The 21,540-nt window shown below is 56.8% G+C and overlaps 3 protein-coding genes across 3 annotated transcripts; 1 reads left to right on the top strand and 2 right to left on the bottom strand.

Moving 5' to 3' along the window:
* Positions 1 to 3,656: 3,656 nt before the first annotated feature.
* Positions 3,657 to 7,343, bottom strand: SLS55_001544 (uncharacterized protein; the record flags this gene model as incomplete). Its single annotated transcript, XM_066773038.1, has 1 exon — positions 3,657 to 7,343. The coding sequence occupies one exon, from the start codon at positions 7,341 to 7,343 to the stop codon at positions 3,657 to 3,659; it is 3,687 nt and encodes a 1,228-aa protein (XP_066635605.1).
* Positions 7,344 to 12,443: 5,100 nt separating this feature from the next.
* SLS55_001543 (uncharacterized protein) lies at positions 12,444 to 13,316 on the top strand (the record flags this gene model as incomplete). Its single annotated transcript, XM_066773037.1, has 1 exon — positions 12,444 to 13,316. The coding sequence occupies one exon, from the start codon at positions 12,444 to 12,446 to the stop codon at positions 13,314 to 13,316; it is 873 nt and encodes a 290-aa protein (XP_066635604.1).
* Positions 13,317 to 17,414: 4,098 nt separating this feature from the next.
* Positions 17,415 to 20,851, bottom strand: PDE2 (3',5'-cyclic-nucleotide phosphodiesterase; the record flags this gene model as incomplete). Its single annotated transcript, XM_066773036.1, has 6 exons — positions 17,415 to 18,068; positions 18,729 to 18,980; positions 19,084 to 19,676; positions 19,727 to 19,893; positions 19,950 to 20,592; positions 20,647 to 20,851. 6 exons carry the CDS (start codon positions 20,849 to 20,851, stop codon positions 17,415 to 17,417), a joined length of 2,514 nt encoding a protein of 837 aa, XP_066635603.1.
* Between the last annotated feature and the right edge of the window lie 689 nt (positions 20,852 to 21,540).

Below are 21,540 nucleotides of genomic sequence, written 5' to 3'. Positions count from 1 at the left end.
CCCGCTTTTTAAACTCACCTATGGACTGCGTCATGCCTAACAGGCGAATACCGAGAGACAGGTTCGTTCTGATTGTCGCCATCTGACCACGTGGGGCTACTCAAAAGTGTCTCGTGAGGTTCACACCAGCTGTGAAGCACTGTCAGCTTCTAGGTTCAACCTGCAGCATCGCAAGTGTCCTAGCCTGTCTTAGGATTACCCGATCGGTAAGTGAGAGCTCAAAGCTGAACTAACGGCATGTCAACGTCTTTGCTCTCGCTATCTTTGGTGGTGCTCTTCTCCGCAATTACGTGGCAGGATTCGGCTCATGCCGCTGGTCTAGAGCAGCTTTATCAACAACGGAACCCAAAGCTGCAAGAAGTTACTAGGGTTGGCCAAGCTTTTGCGGGGACCACCGAAATTCTCGTTGGTCGCGGTAGATCCATGAGCCCAGCATTGGCATTTTCGTGCCCGGTTGCCCAGTCAATAGCAGCGTCTTCCCCCTTCGACTTTGCGCCTACCTTTTCGCTAACAGACGGAAATTCCATGGATACTTGAAAGCTCAAAAAGGCTCAAATGAGCCACGTGACCATCATTCGGGCTCTCGCCGCCGGGTTAACGGGGAGCGGGCGGCCGATACGTCTCGCCGAAACATAATGTCTGCTATCGTATCATGAGCTGACATATATAGCCTGCATATGCGAGACCGAAATGGCATCGCCCCGGACAGTTCTAGAGCCGGGCCGCTCGAAAGGTCACCCTTACTGATCCGGTCAGCATATCGCCACTCGGACTTTATCTTTAGCAGACGCTGACAGCATCTCTTGGTCCGGAGTTCTGACTTGTCGATCGTCAGGGACGATGACTAGATGGCCACACGGAAGATGATGACTATACTCGCGTCGGTCTGCGACGGAGAGCACAGCCACACACGCCGTCTCCTCAGCTTCTGGGTTCCGAAGGTGCCGATAAGCATTCGCTTTAAAGTTATCTCCGGGTGTCTTTTGTTTTTCGGACTGCGGAGAAGGTTTCCGCACGAGCGGTACTCCCATTGGGAATTCCCCGATGCGGCGCAGGCTTGCATGTTGCAGGTTCCGCACTCGTTCTTTTCTTTTCTTTTTCCTTTTTGCTTTTTTGTCCCCGATTCTCTTGGATATCTCGCGTGGCTGCGAGGTGGCTTGCAAGCTTACTGCTACCACTTGCTATCCGGAGCGGCAGAGGCCCGAAATTCCGAGCCCCGAGTACTCGCGCCGGCCTTTTGGTCGTCGGCACTCATGTTGATAGACGGTTCGTGATGGCGCGGTTTTGTGGGGACGCTTATGGAAAGCCGGTCGATCGGTTCGGGACTTGAGGGGGACTTGCAGCCATCGCCTGGGTTTGGCCATATAATTAACAAAGTCAAAATCCCCATTAATGACCCGTCCAAGTGAAGACTGGCCGAGTGGTTTGCGGAACCGTTCCCATTGGGTTTAGGATTCTTCTGCCACGACAGCTAGGAGCGTGGGCGCCCCAGGTGAGACTGAGGTACGGTCAAAAACAGGCGGTTCTCAAAGAGCCTGTTCTTATATAGCACGCTTCCCTCGGGTTGAGCAAGCTCATATAAGTTTTTGCCTTTTTTGCCTCTGGTCTTGGTGATGGTAAGCGTGCTCGCGGCGTGGTTCGAACTGGGGAGGTAAGCGCTGAGTGAGTGGGTCTTTGGCCAGGCGAGCGATCAGCAATCTGGAGGATTTTGACGGGCGCCCGCCTCGGCATTCGTAATATTGCAGGCTCGCCGAGTGAGCGGATTGAGTCGTGAGGTCGTGATCTGAGTTCGTGGAGATCGATCATCGGTGTGGAATGCTCGCTCCTCGGGAAATAACTCCCCGTCTCAATCTGAACCACCTCCGTCCACCTCTTGCGGCAATGACCCTTGTTTTCTCATGGATGCACTCGTCACACTGTGGTACAACTCAAGTACTAGACCATAATAAGGCGGGCGTACTTCATTCAGTGCCAATTCTGGAGAAGCTTACTGCTTAGAAGATTACGCGTTAAGTGTAGCACTCGCAGCAGAGTAGAAACACTGGTATTCGTAGATCCGAGAATTCTCTTTCTGCGCACTAGTTCCGGTTGCGAAAATTTATGTGTCGCGACTTCCCACACAGCGGGGTGGTGTTGTCGGCGACCAAACCAGTCCCCTTCGGCGACTTCCCGTCGATTCGGCGACCGCAATTCTCCAGGGAAGGCGTCCAGCATGGATAGAAATGACGTACCGATAGCCATCAGGTCGTATCCGAGGTGTCACTGATGTTCCACCTACGTAGCTTCTTGAACATCTCAGGCGTGCAGGTTCCATGCACAAATGAATGATGTATTGGAACACCAAGATGCAGCCGCGCTGGAAAAAGTCTTCGACTTCCAATTTCAAAGCACGAGGGGTCATCATCGCGGCAGCCCATAGGATGTTCGAGCCTCCCAGGACATTATATTCAAACGCGGGCGGTTGAATCTAGTATATCGGCGCGTTTACCTGTATAGAAGACCCACATCTATGTCCGGAAATCGAGAGTCCAACTACACACATAAGACGTAATGTCTCTATGAAATAGACTTGGGTGAGCTCGATCCTTCTACCTTCCGCCGTGTCATCGTCAATATCGTCTGCCACGCAGCACCAGGCTACTGACGACACGTTCTTTAAACCATTGACAGAAAGTAGCCATTATATTACAAACGGTAAACAGCACTAAGACGAACGAAAATCATTTCAAAAACTTTTTTATTTCAACATTTCCCTAAAAGCTACACCATGATTCCACCTCGTCCTCCAGCAGCCGTACCAAGGGCGCGTGCCCAGCACAATCATTCCCTCCCTCCCGCACAACGTCTTCTTCCTTCTGCGCCGGCTCTTTATCATCAACAAACAACAATGGGTATTGTCCCTCTCTTCTCGACGCCCGAACCCTTTCAATCACGAACGCCAACTCAGCACAACCCAACAAGCAAAAACAAACGTATCCTCCTTTCCCGGCGTCCCGTCCAGTCCCACATCCAGCATGGTCCAAAGAAACGCAACAGAGCTATGTTACTTAGAAAAGAGGGGAAAAAAAGTAGATGAGGAAGGAAATAAGGAAAAAGAAGACCACAACAGCAGCTGCGTATTAAAAAAGGTCTTATTAAAGTATCCCTCCTCGTCAACTCCGACAATCTCAAACGTATAGTGGGGGAGTAATTCTGGCATCGACCGTCTCGTCGTCAAGGGTCCTTTTTTTCCGGTGAGGGAGGGGGTTGTATAATGTGTGTGCGTGATCCAATCTGTACATCAAAACTTCGTTTCTGTCGTGACGGGGGGTATGTAGAGGTCTGGGTAATGTGATGCGAAAACGGTTGCGGATGTGTGAAAGGGTATATGGGGGGCTTGCGCCCTGTAGGTGAATGTGCCAATCTTTGAGAAAGCAACAACAACAGTTAAAGCCGCCCGTGGTTCGCAGTTGCCTGCCGTGTAAGCATGAGATGAATCGTAAGACAGAGAGTCGAGCAACAGAAGCCAGCCGTGACGACAAAATGAAATCGCTAAAACGCAGCAAACAAAAAGTGAACATGCAGTGAGGGGAAAAAAGAAGAGTGAAAGTGAGAGGAAACCTCACAGGCCGATTGTGAGATAGTCGGTGGGACCGTGTGTTGCATCATTTGACAAATCAAACACTGACGGTCCGCCTCCTCGTAACGGTCGGCTTCTGTGCGTAACAGATAAGCAATCGGAAGCTCGTCTGCCTCTTCTCGCACTCATGCAGTAACGTCTCGTCCGACCAGATGTTCTGGTTCGGGTTGTCATCAGGTTGGACAAGCATGCTCTCGTAGCACCTAGAGTACCACCAGCGGCCAACACGCGCAACCATCTTCGCCATGTCGTCATCCGCAGAGCTCTCCTTGCCCAAAGTGGCAGTGCGATCACCAAACCGGGCTTGCATTGGCATCCCGTTTGTGGAAGGGTTGCTGCCGCCGGATTGATTTGTCAGGTCGACGCTCTTGGGCATCTTGCCGGCGGTTGGCACTCCAACGATGCAACGGCTCAGGTTTTCAAATCCGCGGCGTCCGATCAAGCGCTGGAAGGCGTCGCTGGCGTTCATGAGGCAAACCTCGGGGTCGGTGCTTTGCATGCGCATCTTCAAGTCCCTAACCGTTCTTCTCGCTCTGTTGCCCATGTTGACAAGGTCCAGATCCACAACGCTGACTTCCAGGTGACCGCCCGGGCGAAGCACACGTTTGCACTCGGAGATCGCGGAGCGATACACATACTCGGGAGCAGCAGCCGGGAAGCGGAAGACGACGGCAGCGAAGAAACCCTTCGGGAATGGGAAAGGAGCAAGGAGATCGGGGTGGTGGATCTGGCGATAGTTGGGTGCAGGAGAGACAGGGCCAGACTGCCCCGAAGAGTTGGCAGGTGTGGGGCTGATATAGTACACTTGGGCTGTAGGGTAGGTAAGAGCGCAGTAGTAAGACCAGTCTGATCGTTGGTTAGCAATCTTGACGCTGAGAATAAGTCCAGTGTTGAGATACGTACCTTGTCCAAGGCCGTCGAGAACCAAGATACGGTCTTCGACGCTGTTCTTAAGCTCGAAATGAGCCGGACTGAACAACACTCTCCCAAACGACAGCCACTTGCTGACCATCAAAGCACCATGCCTGAGTTGCGCCATTGACACTGCTCCTTCCCTGGTGTTTTCCGCTACTTCGATCAACCGGGAATCGCGGAAGTGAACGCGCTTTCCGGACTCCGCTTGGGCTTGACGCAGGTTGGATTGCTGGAGCTCAGCCGTCTGCTCTGGCGATGCTTGGACAACCGGCTGTACAGGCTCTTGCTGAATGGGACTCACACTCAGGCGCATGGACGGAAGGCTGAGCCTGGCTGTGTGCGGGTCATTCAGGTCGATATCCCGACCCGTTTCTTCGGAGGGAAAATCAGAAGTGGTCCCTGCAGAGGAGGGTGTCGCTAGTGATTGAAACGCGGCAAGGAGGCGAGAGCGGCGCAAGTGCACGGACGCTGCAGTAGAGTTCCGGACCTGGACGGAAGTCCGGGGTGAGATGTCCTCTTCGAAGACAGTGGTCCGATCACCAGCGTCTCCGAGCTGAAGAGGTCGTTGCTCCTGCACGGCAGTGCTAGTCCGAGATCGACGCCTGACGGAACGATCTCTCCGTTTGGTCGCGTGGGACTCTGGCGATGAAAGAACTTCGTCAATCAGATCGTCGTATTCGTTCCACACCTCATCTTCCAGCGGCGGGGCATTGGGTGCAGGAATGACGGCGGTTGACGGCGGGAAGCTGGAGTTGCCAGAGCTGCTCGTATAAGAAAGTTCGGAGTATTTGCGGGGCGGGAAAGAGAAGAACTCTGGAGCCGCATGGATGTTCTCGTCCGGAGTTGAAGCTGACCCTGCGAACAGGGGCTGTGGCATGGCATCCTGGGCGATCGGTGGCGAAACAGTTTCGGCGGCGGGAGCATCTTGTTCCTCGAGCGACACATCCTGCGGCATCTGCTCTGGGAAAGTTGCGGTTGCGGGAGAAGGTAGAGCAGGAACGAATGGGCGAGAGAAGGAGTTGATGGACAAGTTCCGCTGGCGGTCTCGTGTTGAGACAACCTGCGGAATACGTCCGACCTGCGGGAGTCGACTAGGACGAGACGGCAGATTCGGTTCACGTTCAGCCTTGTGCTCAGGCTTGGCCTCTCGAGGGCGTGGAGCTGGAAGAGGAGCAGGCTGTGCCGTCTGAACATCGATCGGAGTAGCGGCCGGTGCTGGACGAGCATCTTTAGCCCCAGAACTCTCGGCATTCCGCAAGAACACCTTTGGTGACGCTGGCCTTGGTATCTCAGCAAAGGGCCGGCTAAGCACTGGAGGAGAGGGAAGGAGAATAGAGTTCCCGTGCTTTCTGGATGAGACGCTGCCACGGTAGAGCGACGGTGGCCGAGAGCCAGAAGACTCGTAGCCGAGCCTCTCCGCCTCTTCCATGAGCCTCTCAAGGTAATCCAGATCGACCTCGTCTTGTGCATCATCCAATGCATAGTGTGCAACCGCCCTCGAGGGGATTGGGCCGGATATGGCTGGAGGCATTTGCTGCACTGGTGGCGTTTGGGGCTTAGGCTCGTGTTTCGGTGCCGATTGAGCCCGCTGGAAGAAATTCCACCGTTTGGCAGGCTTGCTCTCAGGCTCTTTCTTCTTTTTCAGCTTGTTGTCCTGCTTTGCACGGGCCGGATCCCCTGGAGCAGAGGTCGCTGTCGTAGTCTGGCCATAGAACTGAGCAGACGCCGTACCGTGCTGCGATGAAGACGGGAAGAGGTTGACGGATAGGTTTGAGTCGCTGCTGCTGGGACGGCGAATTGTGCCTGGCAAACCTCCGACCCTGAAAGGCGACGTTCCACGACCAGGATCGGCCAATGCAGAGGGTAACAGCGTTGGCTTGTTATTATCGGCACTTGGGCGTCCCGAGCGTGACACCGATACTGAAGAGTCATTGCGAGAGCCTGCGCTAGGGCGTTCCTTCGTTGAACCCAAGCTGCTGGCGCTAAGGTCCGCTTCTGAGTTGGCGCCTACGCTCGAGGTTGCACCACTGCCTTCTCCGCGCAATATCTTCGGATTCAGACGATCCCTTAGAAAGCCATCCATCTCCGGTTCACTCTTCAGACTACTCTTCCTGCTTGCGGACGGTCGCACCGCACTGTTGCTGGCAACGCTGTCTTGGCTGTTGGACCGACCGTAGCTGGAGGCAACGCTGGTAGCACTTGTGCTCCGGCCACGACCTATGCCATACTTTCCATATCCTTCATGTCCTGTACCTGCCATCGGCCCCTTGCGGACCAGCTTCTTTTCCTTGCGGGGCGGAGCAGGTGCTCCCTCAGACTTGGTTCGCTTTGAGAAAAATCCAAATCTAGACGTGCCTTTGATCGGGCTCGGGGGGACGGAAGAGCTATTCTTTCCGCTATCGGTCTGCTGCTCGGGAGTCGTTCCTCTGGTTGTTGAGATGTGGGTCGACACGGGCGAAAACGTTGATCCGACGCTCGGGTTGGGAGAGACACTGAATGAAGGCCTCCGGGAAGCATCGGCGCTCAGGGGAGAAATGGTGGATCCAGAAGAAGCCTGGCGCCTGTGCCTGGCAGGCAATTTGGTGAGGTTGCTTTGCACGACAGGCGATGGGCCCCCTTGCAGACCAGAAAGATCCGGGGTCCCTTCACGGCTCGGCCTCAATGGCTTCTGTGGAGCAGATTTCTGCGGCGCCTTCGTCTCTGCAAGATGGGCCAGCTCAGGGGGAGGGTAGATGGGTGCTTCCCTTATGGACTGGACAGAAATCCTGGTCTGAACGGTGATTTGGGGAGGGCGCTCCGGCGGGGACATGGCCCTGTTAGCACCGGGCGAAAGCTCTCGATTCAGAGGGGACCTCAGCGCCAATGACCTCTCGGCGTGTTCTGCCATCAACTGTCTCCTGTCGCTCGCAGGCGCCAAGACGGTCGAGGACGAGGAAGAAGAGGCCGTGGATTCGTGGAGCGAAGCGAGGCCATGGAGATCATTTGTGGGTCCGTTGTCGTCTGTCTTGCGCCTCGTCACTGGCGGCCTGCTTCTTGTGGGGCTGCCTTGTCTCTGGCGAGGCCCAAGCTTCGACGGGAAAACCACGCCAGGAGAATGAGAGGACATGGATGTGGGTGAGGACGTGTGGCTAAATCGGCCCGGCGACTCGGAGTATCGCGTAGACGGGCTCGCCGAAAGCGCATAGGCCGGCGTGGGGGGTGGCAAGTCATCAGTCTGCAGCTGAGGGGGCAAGTCCTGGCCGTGGAGAGGCGCAAGCATTGAGCGCCTTTCCTCGTCAATTGGATCCATGGCCGGCACAAGCGGAGGCATTGCAATGCCCAGGACGGTATCGGCGTAGGGGTCCTGGGCCTTGGTGGGCAGCGGAGCTTTTTCGCGCGTGGCGGAGGATTCGGAGCGGGCGGCGTGCATGGAAGGTCTGCCAATGGAGGAAGCTTTTCTCCTCAAGAAGGCAGACCCGGGGCTGTCGTGGGTAGAGGCGGTTGCGGTTGAGCCCGACATGAGGGACGGAGTGCGGGTGGAGGCTGCATCAAAACGTGGAGGGCGGGTCATGGTGGTGGGGTGAGGCGAATGGTTGGGTTGCGTCCGTCCTGATCCAGTAGCATTTTCGCGGCGCATCGCACCGGTGCCCGAGCTCTTCGACGGCGCGGCAACCCTCTGGCTGCTGCTAGTGGCACCTGCTGCGTTCCCATATACCCTACTGGCGTGTTGCCCCTCGGGCTTTCTCCTGGTGAGCTTCGACAGTGGGCCGGACGCATGGCCTGCGGCCGAGCTCGGGGTGGCCGACCTCGTGGGCAACCGCGTCGAGGGATGGCGCTGGGGAATGGAAGACGGGACATCCTGTCTCGACGACAGGCCGTGCTTGGGTTTAATCTGGTAGGAAGCCATCTCGGAAGCCTGCTTGGTGCGACGGGACTTGCGTCGGAAGCAGGATTGCCAAGGGCTGTCTTCCGGACACTCGTGTGCGCTGGCGGGCGCATGGAAGCATGAGCGTACCTGTCGTGCTATCTGTGGTCCGCGGCGTCAGCTTTCGTATAAGACGTGGGACAGCGCACGGCGGGTACCAGGTCCAGGGTGGAAGTATGCAGTCAGCGCGAGCACGCTGCACGCCGACGGAGCAAGGGCAGGCTAGGCGAGGTGTGTTACCACAAGGGGAACCGCTTACAGGAGCGAGAGAAGGGACATAGCAGCCGGTGGCACTTGGGTATTAAGCTGCGGCGGCGGGAGAACGCAGAGGCCAGGAGGAGCAGGCGGGCGATCCCCGCGCTCGGGCAGGACTATGAAAGTCTCTTGTACTGACGCCACCGGGTCTGCCGAGCGAATCGTCGAGGGGCCTGCGAACCCTGTGGCTCAGCAAAAGCCCTTGCCACGGTGTTGACTCGCGCGGGCTATGTTTGGCCACGGCGCGCGTCGCGCGATTCACGCCGGGAACAGGGTCTGGCGCGCGAGATGATGTACTTTGAGGTCTGACGTGGAGAAGATGGCGCGAGCGTGGTGCCCGAGCGCCTGTGGAAGGGCAGTGCCGCTGGCGTCCGTGGATCAGGGCAGCCCAAGAGCCGGAGGCTAGGCGGCCGCCAGCCTATCGCGGGACGATACGAGCGAGCGTTGCGAGCGGTGCGGAGCAGATCAGGCCCGCCGAGCAGAGGCTCGCCGGAAGAGAAGCGATGTTTTGCGCCGTGCGACCGCGACGCTGCCCCGGCGAGTATATACCTTGCGCTGCTGCTCGCGGCCGGAGGCGGAGGGCTGTCGACCGCGGCAGCAGTCGCCGCGCAGCTGGGCTGTGCCGCCCGCGCTTGACGGCGCCGCGCGTGGTTGGGCGCTTGGAGGCTCATGGGACGGGCGAAGGAAGGCCGGCAGGCCAGTGAGCGGCGAAGGCTGCGTCGATTTGCGCCGTGGAGCAGGCGAGCGGCGCCCCTGCAGCTGGGCGGCTCCGTCATTCGTCGCCGCGGCGTGCTAGCCTGAAATCCAGGCCACAACAACGCTGCCCGCACCGCAACACCCTTCGCCTGCCCTCCGCCTGCATGGCGGCCTCTGTTGCGCGCGGCCGATCGCTGCCCGGCAAGCCACCACGCGCAACCCCGCTGAAGTAAGCCAGGCGGCGTGCCCGCGACATGCGCGTCGCCGCGAGCGGCCGTCCACCAACGCGCCAGCATCGCCGGCCGGCCCTGAAGCATTCGTCAGGACTGCTTCCTGCTGCCGTGTGAAGCGCCACACCTGATCCACCGGCGCACAGTCATTCCGGCAGTAGCGCAGCGCGCGGGGACACCAGCGAGCGAGCATGCCCTGTTCCTTGCAATGGGCGCGGCGATCCAGCCTCCGGTCCTCGGGCTTGCTGCAGGTCAAATCGGCCAGTCCGAGATCCCCAGACAGGGCGCGCGCCCTCTCCAGCCACGGCAGCCCGGCCGGTGTGGCAGTGCAGCCCGGGCCCGCCACTGCCAGCGCATCGTGCAGATCCGTCGCAGCTGGGCGCTGCAGGCCGACTTCTTGCAAAACTCTGCTCGGTGCGCAAGAGATCCGGCCATGTTGAAACTCTGGAAACGAGGCGGAGATCCCGCTCGCAAGCTTCAATCTCGGCACGCTCCCTGGCGCTCGTCTTGCGGAAGCCACTTTTTGAGAAAAACCCTGTTGCGCCGTGTGACTGGTCGGCAAGCGGGTGACGAGACAGGCCCTGCCCGCATACGAAAATAAGCACGTGACGACGCTTTTCCAGACTTGGCCTGGTGAGCGAGGCCAGCGAGCCAATGAGAGCGCTGAGTTGTACTTTTCCACTCTCACTCGCTGCGCGTAAAAGAGCCTGGTGCGTGTTGAGACTCCATCTTGCTCCTGGGCCAGCAGGGACCATCCTGCCCAACGGCCAACGGACGACTCCCGTCTCCCGTCTTCTCCACCGCATGATACGGCTCTGCGTGCTTCTTGACTCGTCGAGCTCTCCACTCTAGCGCCTCCTCCCGGCCCCAGGGAGAGCGGGAAGGAGCGATTTGACCGAGAACGACTCTGGCTCGACTCGCAGTCCGTCGGAGCGTGCCTCCGCACCAAGGATATTCGCTGTCACACGGCGGGAGAACCCTCCCGTCATCTTGATGCGGCCGATGGAGTCAGCGAGGCAAGCCCAGAACTGACATAAGGTGTGACGAGATCTGCAATCCGCCATATCTAGCAGTCGGCTGTGTGATGGGCAACCTCCAAGATGAGAGATCGACGATGGCGCTTAAGAACCGATACAACCGCGCCTGGAGGTGGTGTTGAATATCGCGCAACCGTGGGTGGAGGCTCGGCTGTGTTGGTGTGCCAATCCCCGCCATTACAAGCTTGAAGATTGACGGAGTGAAACAGGTGGAGAACGTCAGAGGTGTGTGAGGTGTTCGTGGCTGTTCGTTTGACCTTGGTGGAGATAGTGGGGTGACGCAGTCTAGATTTCCGAGCCTGCCACATGGCGCATGAATAGAGCGTCGTTAAGCGCCGCCTTCGGATTGCATGCGGAGGAATGTTCATCAGGCTGATCAGTATTAGGAACACGTCAAAGAACGGCGTTGACGGAGACGGCAATATTAGGAGAAATTACGGAATGTCCAATCACATCTAGAGATCGATGGAGCCACACACAGTCGGTGCGCAGCGGTTAGCAGATTCGGACAGAACAATGCCCGGGAAAACAATTCCTATCGTGAGTGCCCAAGGGGTCACAGCAATGCAGAAGCAGGGAGCCAGATACGGTGTGTACTTTCCTAGCCCTTTTTTCTTCAAGAGTACCCGACTCAAGAAGGGTGGTTGAGCAATCGGTCCGGCCACGACTGTTGACAGGAATATGGCATTTCCATACGAACCAAGCTTCGACTCACCTCAGTGCTGCCCTATCGTGGGAAAGCATGAACAGGCTGATCACCCAGCACAACCTCAGAATCTCGAATCCCGACAGTAGCTCAGCCTGCTGCACAACAACCGCTCTTCAAGAAAGTTGGCAGTACGAAGTCGTCCGCATGACATTCTTGCATTGATTGGTCATGGTGAGAAAGGCGGGAATAATACCAGCAGTTGACGTAACAAGGCCAAGCGGCAGAAGGTACGACGGAGACTGACGTAAAGAGAAAATGGGAATTCGTCGGCATTGCTGGCGCGGTGCAGAGTTTTGCTAATGCAAAGCGATCAGCCGTGTCGTCTGAGAGATCGAGGCCAGCACACCATCACGCACGAAAGCAGCAGTCTGCTCCGCGCGGCCGAGTTCACGAGGTGTTGGCAGGAACGCTCAGGGCTGCAGCTGCTCTGGCCTCATTCTCGTTGACACGCCGTGAGCGATAGCCGACGGCGGGGTTGTCGGACAGGACGCCTCACGAATTCAGAGCCAGGGTGCCGGCTCAACGTCCTCGTGATGTTGGGTGTCGGGCGGGAAGCGGTGACGCCGATGTGTAGCAGTGCGTCGTGGTATGGCCACGACGCGGCAGCAGTGTTGGCGGTCGGCGGCAGTGTCAGGACTGAGGAGTCATCGTTGGGCGCGGGCCGTCTGCGGGCGGCGTGGCGCAGCACCTGAGAGCGAGGCTGGTGCAGCGCAAGGCCCTCTTCCCTGGACTGCCTGCCCCCTTGATTTTCGGCCTCAGGCAGTCAGGCAGAAACCGAACTGGCGGCTGGCGCCAGCGACGCGGCGGCTGGGCGACTTCGCGACAACAAGCACGCCTACGCTCCCGCTGCGCCCTCATCTCACTTGCGCTGCTATTGTTCCGCCCAGCGCCGCTGCTATTGTCAGTCGCTCCCTACCCCGGTGCTTTGCCCTCGCTCGCACTTTTCCTTGCTTTGTCTCGCTACATCCGCCCTCGCCGTTTGCGCACTCCAGCTGATCGACGCGTCGCGCCAGCCCTCCGCCAGCGAAGCCTGAACTCAATTCCATCAAGAACCCCATCAACCACATTGCCCAACATCATGGCCGACTACTCGAAGATGAAGAATGCCGAGCTTGAGGCTCTCCTCAAGCAGCGCTCGCTCCCTCACACTGGCAAGAAGGCCGACATGGTCGCGCGTCTCCAAGAAGCGGACAAAGCCAGTGGTGAAACAGGCTCTGAGGCGCCCGCCGCGACTGCCACTGCGACTACGGCTACGACTGCTCCTCCCGAGGACGAGATTGACTGGGATGATGACACCACAGACGCGAAGCCCGCCGCCGCTGCTGCAACCACCGAAGCGTCCGCCACTGCCATCAAGGCCGGTGGCCAGGGTGCTGTCGCAAATCCTCAGGCTGTCCCGAACCAGGTCCCCGACATCGACCCGTCCAAGACCGACGATCTGTCCGTCAAAGCCCCGGAAGAGGCTGCCGCAGCCACGGATGAGCCAGCCGCCGAAGCGCCCGCTGAGGCCGCCGTTGAGAAGAAGGATTTCACTTCTGGCATCAAGGAGACGACTCTGGACGAAGAAATGGAGAAGCGCAAGGCGCGCGCAAAGAAGTTCGGCCTGCCTGAGGACGACGAGGCTGCGAAGCTGTTGGAAAGAGCACAGAAGTTTGGTACCGACGCTGCCGCGAGCGGTCCCAGGGGACTCAATGAGGCTCTGCCTGAGCGCCGTCCCAAGCGCGGAAGAGATGCTGGAGATGAGGGTACCCGCGGCAACAACAAGAGGCGCGGCGGCCGTGGTGGTCGCTTCCAGGGCCGTAGGGGAGGTGGCGGTGGTGGTGAGCGTAGAGGCAACGAGGCAGCAAAGAGCAATGCTGGTGGTAGCTCCGGCACATGGATGAGCTCAGAGGACAAGGCCAGGGCGGAAGCCCGCAAGGCTCGTTTTGCCGGTGCCCCCTCCGCCTCTTGATCAGCCATTCGCTCCCACCAGTCCGATTTTATCTGAGATTACTCATTGATTCGAGATCCACTACTACTTTCACTTCGACGGCGGGCTTTGGATGGACTCTGACGAGACGCAACTCGCGGCGTTCCTGGCGTGTATTTCGGACGCACCATCACAACAAAAATCGAACCAATCCCGGCTTCATGTATTTCAGCTCTTGCGGGCGCGGGCCCGGCCGCCGAGACCGAGCGAGACATTGAAATGAAATTTCTTGAACAGTGGTCCTTTGGATTTCTGAAAACACGACGCCGAGAATGAGAGTTTGTTTCATCAGCACTTCGTCTCCATTGAAATATGCCGCAGCAGACTCGACCTTCCAAGAAGCTACACCAGTGCTTCAGATTGGTGCAGCCTGGGGCTCCAGTATACGCATGACGGGCCATGATGCTGAGCCTCATGATCTCATATGTTGTGTCCATCGCCCAGAGGGCTCGAAAACGAGTGCACATCCGTTCATTGCGAACCATAACATTGAGATGCGAGAACAAAATATCAATTTCGCGAAAAAGTTTCTTTCGCCATTCATTCGAGAAATGATCATCAAGTCAACCGATGATCGTCAGCCAACGACGTACTTCTGCAGGCTACAAGAGGTGCTCGAATCTCTGGGTGTTGGATCCACATTCTTGTCATGAGCTGCACACGCCTTCATCTGCTGAACCCGTTATGAAACAATATTCGTCAAGCACTGGGTGATAGTCTCAGATGCATTGGAGACGTAACCAGCAGTTTCAAGAATGTTCGCCCAAGAGTCCGAGTAATCAAGCAAACGAAGATTCTACCATAACATATTTTCTTCACATGAAGCACGACGTCAAAGGTAGGTGTAGACGACCGCACGCCAGTCGGATCAGACAGGCTGCCCTGTGCAATGAGGGCTGGACACTAGTAGTCGGCTTCAATCCGGATACCACGCTAGGCCTTTGCGATTTCGATTTCCAATTCGAGAATGAGTCTTTGTGTTCTTGGATGGTCTTGCACACCTTTTTCGAGGATCACTGCACTTTACCATAGCAGAAAGGAAAGAGGATTTGTACAGGAAACCTGAAACTTTGCGCCATTGGACATCATCCACTGTTTGGTCTTGCACTAAACATCTCAATGACCATGTGAAGGAAGGGAGTGGATAGGTACAATGTTGGTAGTAGAGTAAGAGGCCTGAGGACTCGCACTTGCTTCCGCTTACTTTGTAGGCGGCTCTTCGATGCTCGTGTTCCTCCCATAGAAGACATTCTCAATTGGGCTAACCACTGTCCCTTCCAAGAATTCAAATCAGAGAGCTGAATTCAAAAGGCGCCTCTCATTTTTTCTTCTCGATTCATGAACCCAGGGAGTCATTTCCAAACATACCTCCATCTCTAAAGTCACTCGATATACCACCTCCATAGTCTCAGAAGTTCGACCTGAAGAGAGGCGTTTGCCGGTTGCACCTCCCAGTTCGAACGAGAACATGAACTTAGCTATACCCTACTATTGCATGACATGTAGAGGCTACCGATACGATTCTCGTCACCTTTGTAGAAGAAGAGCAGATTAAGAGGGTCCCCAAAAAATAGAAAAGCCCCAAAGAAGCGGTGTAATGCATACATCAAGCGGCTGAGTACAAAGACTCCGACTGATGCAGGACATAGATTACTCATTAATCACTACCACGCTGCGTACTTCGACCCAGGGAAATCGTTCGTGAGGGCAAGGCCATCGATTCCGCGGAAACAACGGCGGTCCGCTACGAAGCCTAGGTATTCTTACCAAGCCACAAGTCAGCATCGAGTCTCAAACAACACCATGAGAGCGTCTGCAGACGAAGGACCGAAAACAGCAAAACCATGTATGTTATTTATGAGAGCAAAGGAAAGCGCGTCATTACACTGACTTCACACCGGAAGCATCGGTCCAATCTATCCGACCATTAACATCACCTCCACGCAGCACGCTCATCGAACAACAGTAGCGAGCCATACAAACATGCGGCACGTATAGCATCCACAACCAGCCAAGCAGCAGACTTGAGGAAAAGCATAAACCTCTTCTCATTTTTTTTATTCCCCTCTCCTACCGGCAATAAAGTCAAACGAAAACAAGGAAACCACAGTTACGATAGCTCACTTTCTGTACCAACTGTTGTTTTGCCCCCCGAGCACCCGAAGCACAGTTCCACTTACACAGCAATGGAAAGAAGATAGACGGAGGGAGAAAAAAAGGTGAAACGGACAGGCTCCTACATCATTCGCTCAGCTGCCCTCCTTGCACGGAAGGGAAGAGGGTGAAGCGAATAGAAAAAGGAAATAACAAATGAAAAAAAAAAAAAACCACAAATGAAAACAGTACAGCAACGACGGAAGCAGAGCAACGCGGTCTACGCATGTTTTTTTCGTTCACCCATCACAAAGCAGATACCTTTCAAGTCGCACACCGTGTAGAGGAGAGGAGGCGATGAAGGTCTGGTACATGAAAAACGACGCAAGAAAAGTCACCGAGCAGTAGAACTTATAATAAAAAGAAAACACAAGGACGGGCATGCGACAGTCAGTAAGCAACATATCTCACCCCCAGCTCTTCTTTTTGCATTCCATCAATCACTCCGTCAGCTCGCCTTCCTCTCGCAATCCTGGGCCCGCAAGCTAGGAGCGAGAGCTCAAACAGTAAAAAGGAAGTATACTAATCAAGCAACCATGTCTGTGTCTCATGAGCAAGTTCGAGGACAGACGGCGGGAAAGGAGACAAGGTGGAGAACAATGTTTTCGGCAGCCAGCCAGAGGGAAGAGGGGAAGAGATGACGGAAGGAAATATACCCTACGCGCAATGGTATCTATGAAGCCCGCTCCCGGCCCACGCCCACGATAGAGGAATAACTGAGCGCGATGATGGAAAAAGGAAAAAGAGACCAAGACTCTGTTAGGCTATGGGACTTCCCTTTCGGCATGCCGCCCGAGCATAACAGGCCTCGAAGCCGAGAGCAAGGAAACTCGCCGGGTCAGAGGGGACCCATAATCCTCTGCTCCCGCTACGACGGAACCCCCGAGATTAAACAAACGCATAGAAAGCCGCAAGAAAGTCTACAACATGCTCATGCCCATATATCCACCCAATTTTCCCTAAGCGCTTTTTGTGGAAAGACAGCGCAGTGTTTCGTGAAGAAGAAAGTGGTAACGGAAACGACGCTGCAGGTCAGATTGGGCGCCCGATGGCAACCGAATTGTGAAAACCTCACCGGAGATAAGGAGAGTCGATCAAAGGAGCGTCACTGTGGGAAGTGAGACGCGTGGTACCGCTTCGAGCTCTAACGGGCGAAAGAAGCTCGGGTGCAATGACGATTGACTTGAGCACTTGCCGATCGGGTAATGTTGGAGCCGATCCTTTCCGCGTCTGGGCAGCGGAGCGAGATAAGGAAAGGTTGGCTCTCCGCATCGAGCGAGTCGCCGGAGGCGAGGCCGAAGGCGGTGTCAGGCGTCGTTGTTGTCAGAAGCAACGGTGAAAAGGGTTGGGGAAGGAATAAGGGGTTCGGTTTTTGCGCCATCGGCACGGCCCGCACCGCCAAGCAAAAAGCAACAGTCGCCGTTTTCAACCGAAACAGAGGTTCGCCCCAAGAAACGCCACGTATGCGCCGGCCCCAGTCGGGACAAACGAGAGGTTGAAACTGAAAAAAAAGCCGCAGTGGAGGTGTGTGTTGTGTTGGTTCCAGTCGTGGAACGTCGAGATCCTCAGCGCCGATCCATACCCGTTGCTGATTAATGGATTGTGAAGTCCGTCTTCGTGTCTGTTCGTGGTTCGTATCGCTCCATACCTCAAGGTCGTCCTCTCGTAGTGTTGTATTAGGTAGGTGCTCCAGCTCCTATCGACCCTCGCGGAAACAATGTAATGGACGAAGTGGGTGGCCGCCCGCCTGAGATGCGATGAGAGGAATGGCATGACGATGGGGGTGTAGGCGCGACTTGGAAGAAGGCGGGGGAATGGCGGCCCATCCGCCATATCGGAAGAGAATGAGAAGTTCCCGTGCAAATAAATGCCAATTTCTTTTAGTGTCTCCTTTCTGCTTCCTCTTCAGACTGTTTCCCAACAATACTACCTGTCCCGCTCTTGACGGCGGTAAGGAGGAGTGTCCGGGAACGACCCGGGCAGGAGCGGCATGCTTCCACGGCGAGGACCAGCAGCTTCCCTGTTCACCGGTGTTTTTGGAGGCGGAGGATACTGGAAACCCTGCGTTTGCACGGCCATCTCCTTGTCCTGCTGAAGATCCCCAGAAGACGTCTTGTCGCCTCGGATCTTCCGCCGCCAGAACCTGCCAAAAACGCCACCCCTGCTCTTGGGTCTACCGCTCGTCCCTTCTCCAATGCCTTCCAGCGTGTGAAGCGTTGGCGACTCACTCATGGTATGAGCGCTCTTGTCCGCACTGCTGCTGGTTTCCGGTGGCTGGACATCGAAACCAGTCAAGGATGGAGTAAGCGACCCTTTCCGGGAATGCCGAGACTTGAAAGCCGACCCTGCCGTCTTCCAGCGTGGCAGGGGGGGCGCCTCGCCTCCGACTTGCTGGCCATCGGCAGAGGTCGGTTTCGGCGATGGCAGGGGGGCGTTCACGTGGGGAGGGATTTCATAGTCCGAGTCCACGGAGATTGGACTGACGGGGCTATGAGCCCCAGACTGAGGTGGTTGCAGATTTTTACTTGAGTGAACCGTGCCATTTGCCGGCGGGAAACCAGGGCTTCCGGGAACACGGGGCTGGATCACAAAATCAGTTTGAAGTGAACTGGCGGTGGTCCGGTCATGCGTCGGCGGGTCGTTTGACAACGGAGGCAAGGGAGGTACGGGCGGTGCGGACGAGGAGGAAGGACGTACAGGGGAGTCTGATCTCTGCGGTGGAGGTTGGGTTTTGTGGCGAAAGAATCCGAGTCCTTGACGGCTGTTGCGGCGTTTGCCGGGCGACTGCGAGCGTAAGCGCAGGCCCTTCTTTTTCACTTTTTCGGAGGGTTTGGTCGGGTTTTGTGTTACCAGGATGGTTGTCAGGCTTGCATCGGCGCTGCCGCGACGCGAGTGCGGGTTTCTGTTCCCTTGGCCTTCGATCAAATGGCGAGGGATTGGTAGTGCTGCGACTGACGAGCGACGAGGCTCGGACGCCGCCTTCAAAGCCGGGGATGCACGTCTTGGCGTGTCGGACAGGTTGAGCGGCGGCGGGAACGTCTGCTTCGGAGCTTTCAACGAACTCGAAGTTGACTCTGTGCGTTCGGGCGCTGCTGGCCTTGGATCCGAGACGTCCACACGACTTGTCGACAAAGGACTCCGTGCTTGATCGAGAATCGACGAGCCAGTCCCTTCGACCCCACCGTCTGTTTGCGGCATGAGCCGTTCTTTAGCTTCCTCAATCTTTTTCTGCCAAATAACCTTATTTTCGATAATTTCGACTACGCTGAAGCGCATGTTGGGGAGAATGTCGGCGACAGACTCGAAGAGCGGCCGGGCAAAAATGTTCATGAAGCCAATCTGGGATTCGCCCAGCTTGATGATGTCATCGCGAACAGGCGGCCCGCCGAAGAGACATGTCGGCAACGCTAGCTCCTGCTCCATCTGCCCTTGGTTGCTGAATTCGTCCGTGAGAATGGCTGCCCACTGGACTGCAGTGTTGAAGTTCCGCGCCTAAGGACCACCACGGTTAGTAAGCAACAACTAGCATGGGCAGCACTTTAAAACAGTTGCACGGGCTGCTCCAGAAGGCAATCACACTCGCGAGCAGACATACCACATTGCTAATGTCTGCACACTTGATAAGCAGGCCACATATCAAATCCCTATACTCTTCAAGGACTTTCGGGCTCCACCCGTCAATGCCACCATTATTGTGAGCCAGCTTCTCCTGCAAGTTGCCCAAATCAGCCATATACTTGAAATGGAGACCCATGTCGGTTGCGAGGATCGAGTTGATCATGAGCTTGCGCATGGCAACATCTTCAAAAGCGGCGGGCCAGTATCTGCGGAGGATCTGCGAGTAGGCAGCGCAGTGGAAGGATTCCAGCACGGAGCGGTCGTTGTAAAGCTGCGCCAAGGGCGCGTTAAGCGCCACTAGGAAGGCGTTATTGACACCTGGATGACCAACATCATGTCCTATTGCGGAGATGAGTAAGGTCAGGGCGTCGAAGGGCTTGAGGAGGGAGGCGATCGGAGGTTGTTCGACAGGAGTATGGGAGGGGTCCGAGGAATACGCGGGCAGTGCGCCGATCCGCAGGAGAAAATAGAACAGAGCTTGGAGCACGTCCACAACGTGCCGAAAGTTGTGGTAGAGGACAAACTCGTTGTACGCGTTTCGGCTCGCTTGGAGGAAGATCAACAGTTCATCTGACTTAATATTAGCAACCTCCGCATAACTTCTGAAACATATAACGTACCTTCGCGTATGCGCCAGCGCTCCACTTCGGGCATGCTTAATGCGTGCTTAATCATTACCAGCGATCCAAATAATAACTCATCATCATTCCAGTCGTGCGCAGAGAAAGCCCAGGTGCCCACGGCACGAGCAATCTTTTCGCGGCGCTCGGGACTGACCTCGATGTCGCTAATGGGGGTTGGTCAGCAGATGAATTCGCATTCATGGGTGTTTTCTGTGCTTACTGAGGGTCTATGGTGTCTCGTGCCGTATCGGGACAGCAGATGTTGCCCATTAAATTAGAGACCATGGCCTCTCGTAAATACGAGAATGGCTTTGCTTCATTCACACCGACCCAGGAGACCTTGCGGCCCTTGGACTGGGCAAGGAAACTCGACTTTTCCCGCATAACTTCCTTGTTTATCCGATAGGCGTGTACGGCCAGTCCGTGGATGTGGTCTTTCGACAATGGGCTCGCAAGCACGTCCACGGCACCTGCATCCAGATAGCGGGTCAAGCGCACGGTGTCGGTCAAAACCCGTGACCCGCTGGCGCCAGGCGACGCGGTGTCAGATGCCATTTCGCGGTCCAGACCGCTCAGCAGTATCACTGGGATGACGACCTTGGGTAATCTCCGGTCTTGGATCTCGGCAGAGATGTGTCTGAGCAGGTGCATGCCATACAGGTCTTCTGGTTCCGGGTCGCCGCCAGGAGTGCGCGAGGCTGTGGGCGAAGGGGTGCGCGGCTCGCGCGACAAGCGCTTCATGCGACGTTCCTCGTCATAAGGCAGATCGATCAGCACGATGATGGGCGCGTTGTCGAGGCTCGAGGAGTTGTAGAGGTGCCAGATGCGGTCGAGGGCCGCTGAGCCGGAGCGATGGATGTCGACTGCAGGGCGGTTAGCATTGGGCATGCGGCACAGCTAGGGACCGGTGCACGTACTCTCGTGGAAGATGGACAGCAACGTCTCGACGTTGGACAGGACTTCCTGGGTGCTGATGGACCGGCCGAAGTTGAAGTAGCCGGGCGACGAGACGACACCGCGGGCATCCCGGGCGTTTAGGCTTGCCAGCACATTGTCTCTCCGCAGACGCTCGGGGTGCGCCCGCCGGTCCAGGTAGATGACGCTGCACGCTCCATGATCCATCGTCGCGTGTCTCCCTCCGCGCGCGCGATGGTCCTTCCGGTGCGATTATGGCCCCCCGCACGATCGGGAGGGCTCCGTTGGCGACAGCAAAACGCCAGGTCAATGGGTGGTGGGTTGGTTGTGTTGTCGCAGTGGGACTGGGAGGGCAGGCACGGGGAGAGGTGCGCTGGGGCTGGCGCGTCGCGGAGTGCGTTCGGATCCGTCTCGAGCTCCGTATGCGTTGTGGTTCGAGCGCAATGGACACGTCTGCCGGGCAGCGGGCTGGGGGTTGTCTGCGCGCGCGCTCAGAAGGTGAAGCTCGCGGGCGGCCGTTGAGGGACGTGTCGCTGGGCTAGGTGATGGCTTGACCTGTCGTGGCGCCGTCGGTGCAGCTTCGCTGGTCTGGCGCTGGCCGGTGCCGTAGTGGAGACTCGGAGTGGGCTCGCAGGAAAAGTCAAGAGCTGCGCTGCGAGATCGAGCGGCGAGTCAGTGGGCCGAGGCGGCCGCTGCGAACCAGGGATTGCAATGCAGCTGCAGGCAAAATGCCAGTCGGCGGATGGAGAGAGGGAAGGTGCGCCTGAAACGAGGGCTGTTCGTTGTACTCGCGACGAACTGGCCCGCCAACGGCCAATGCGGGCTGCACTTCGGGCGCACGACAGCAGCTCGCTCGGGCGCTGCAGCCGGCGGGCACTGCTGGGCGGCGGCAGGGA

Source organism: Diplodia seriata (assembly GCF_021436955.1).
Source record: "Diplodia seriata strain FDS-637 chromosome Unknown scaffold_2, whole genome shotgun sequence".
NCBI classification, from domain to species: Eukaryota; Fungi; Ascomycota; class Dothideomycetes; order Botryosphaeriales; family Botryosphaeriaceae; genus Diplodia; species Diplodia seriata.
The sequence above is the reverse complement of the archived record's forward strand: the minus strand, read 5'-3'. Positions and strand labels throughout refer to the sequence as shown.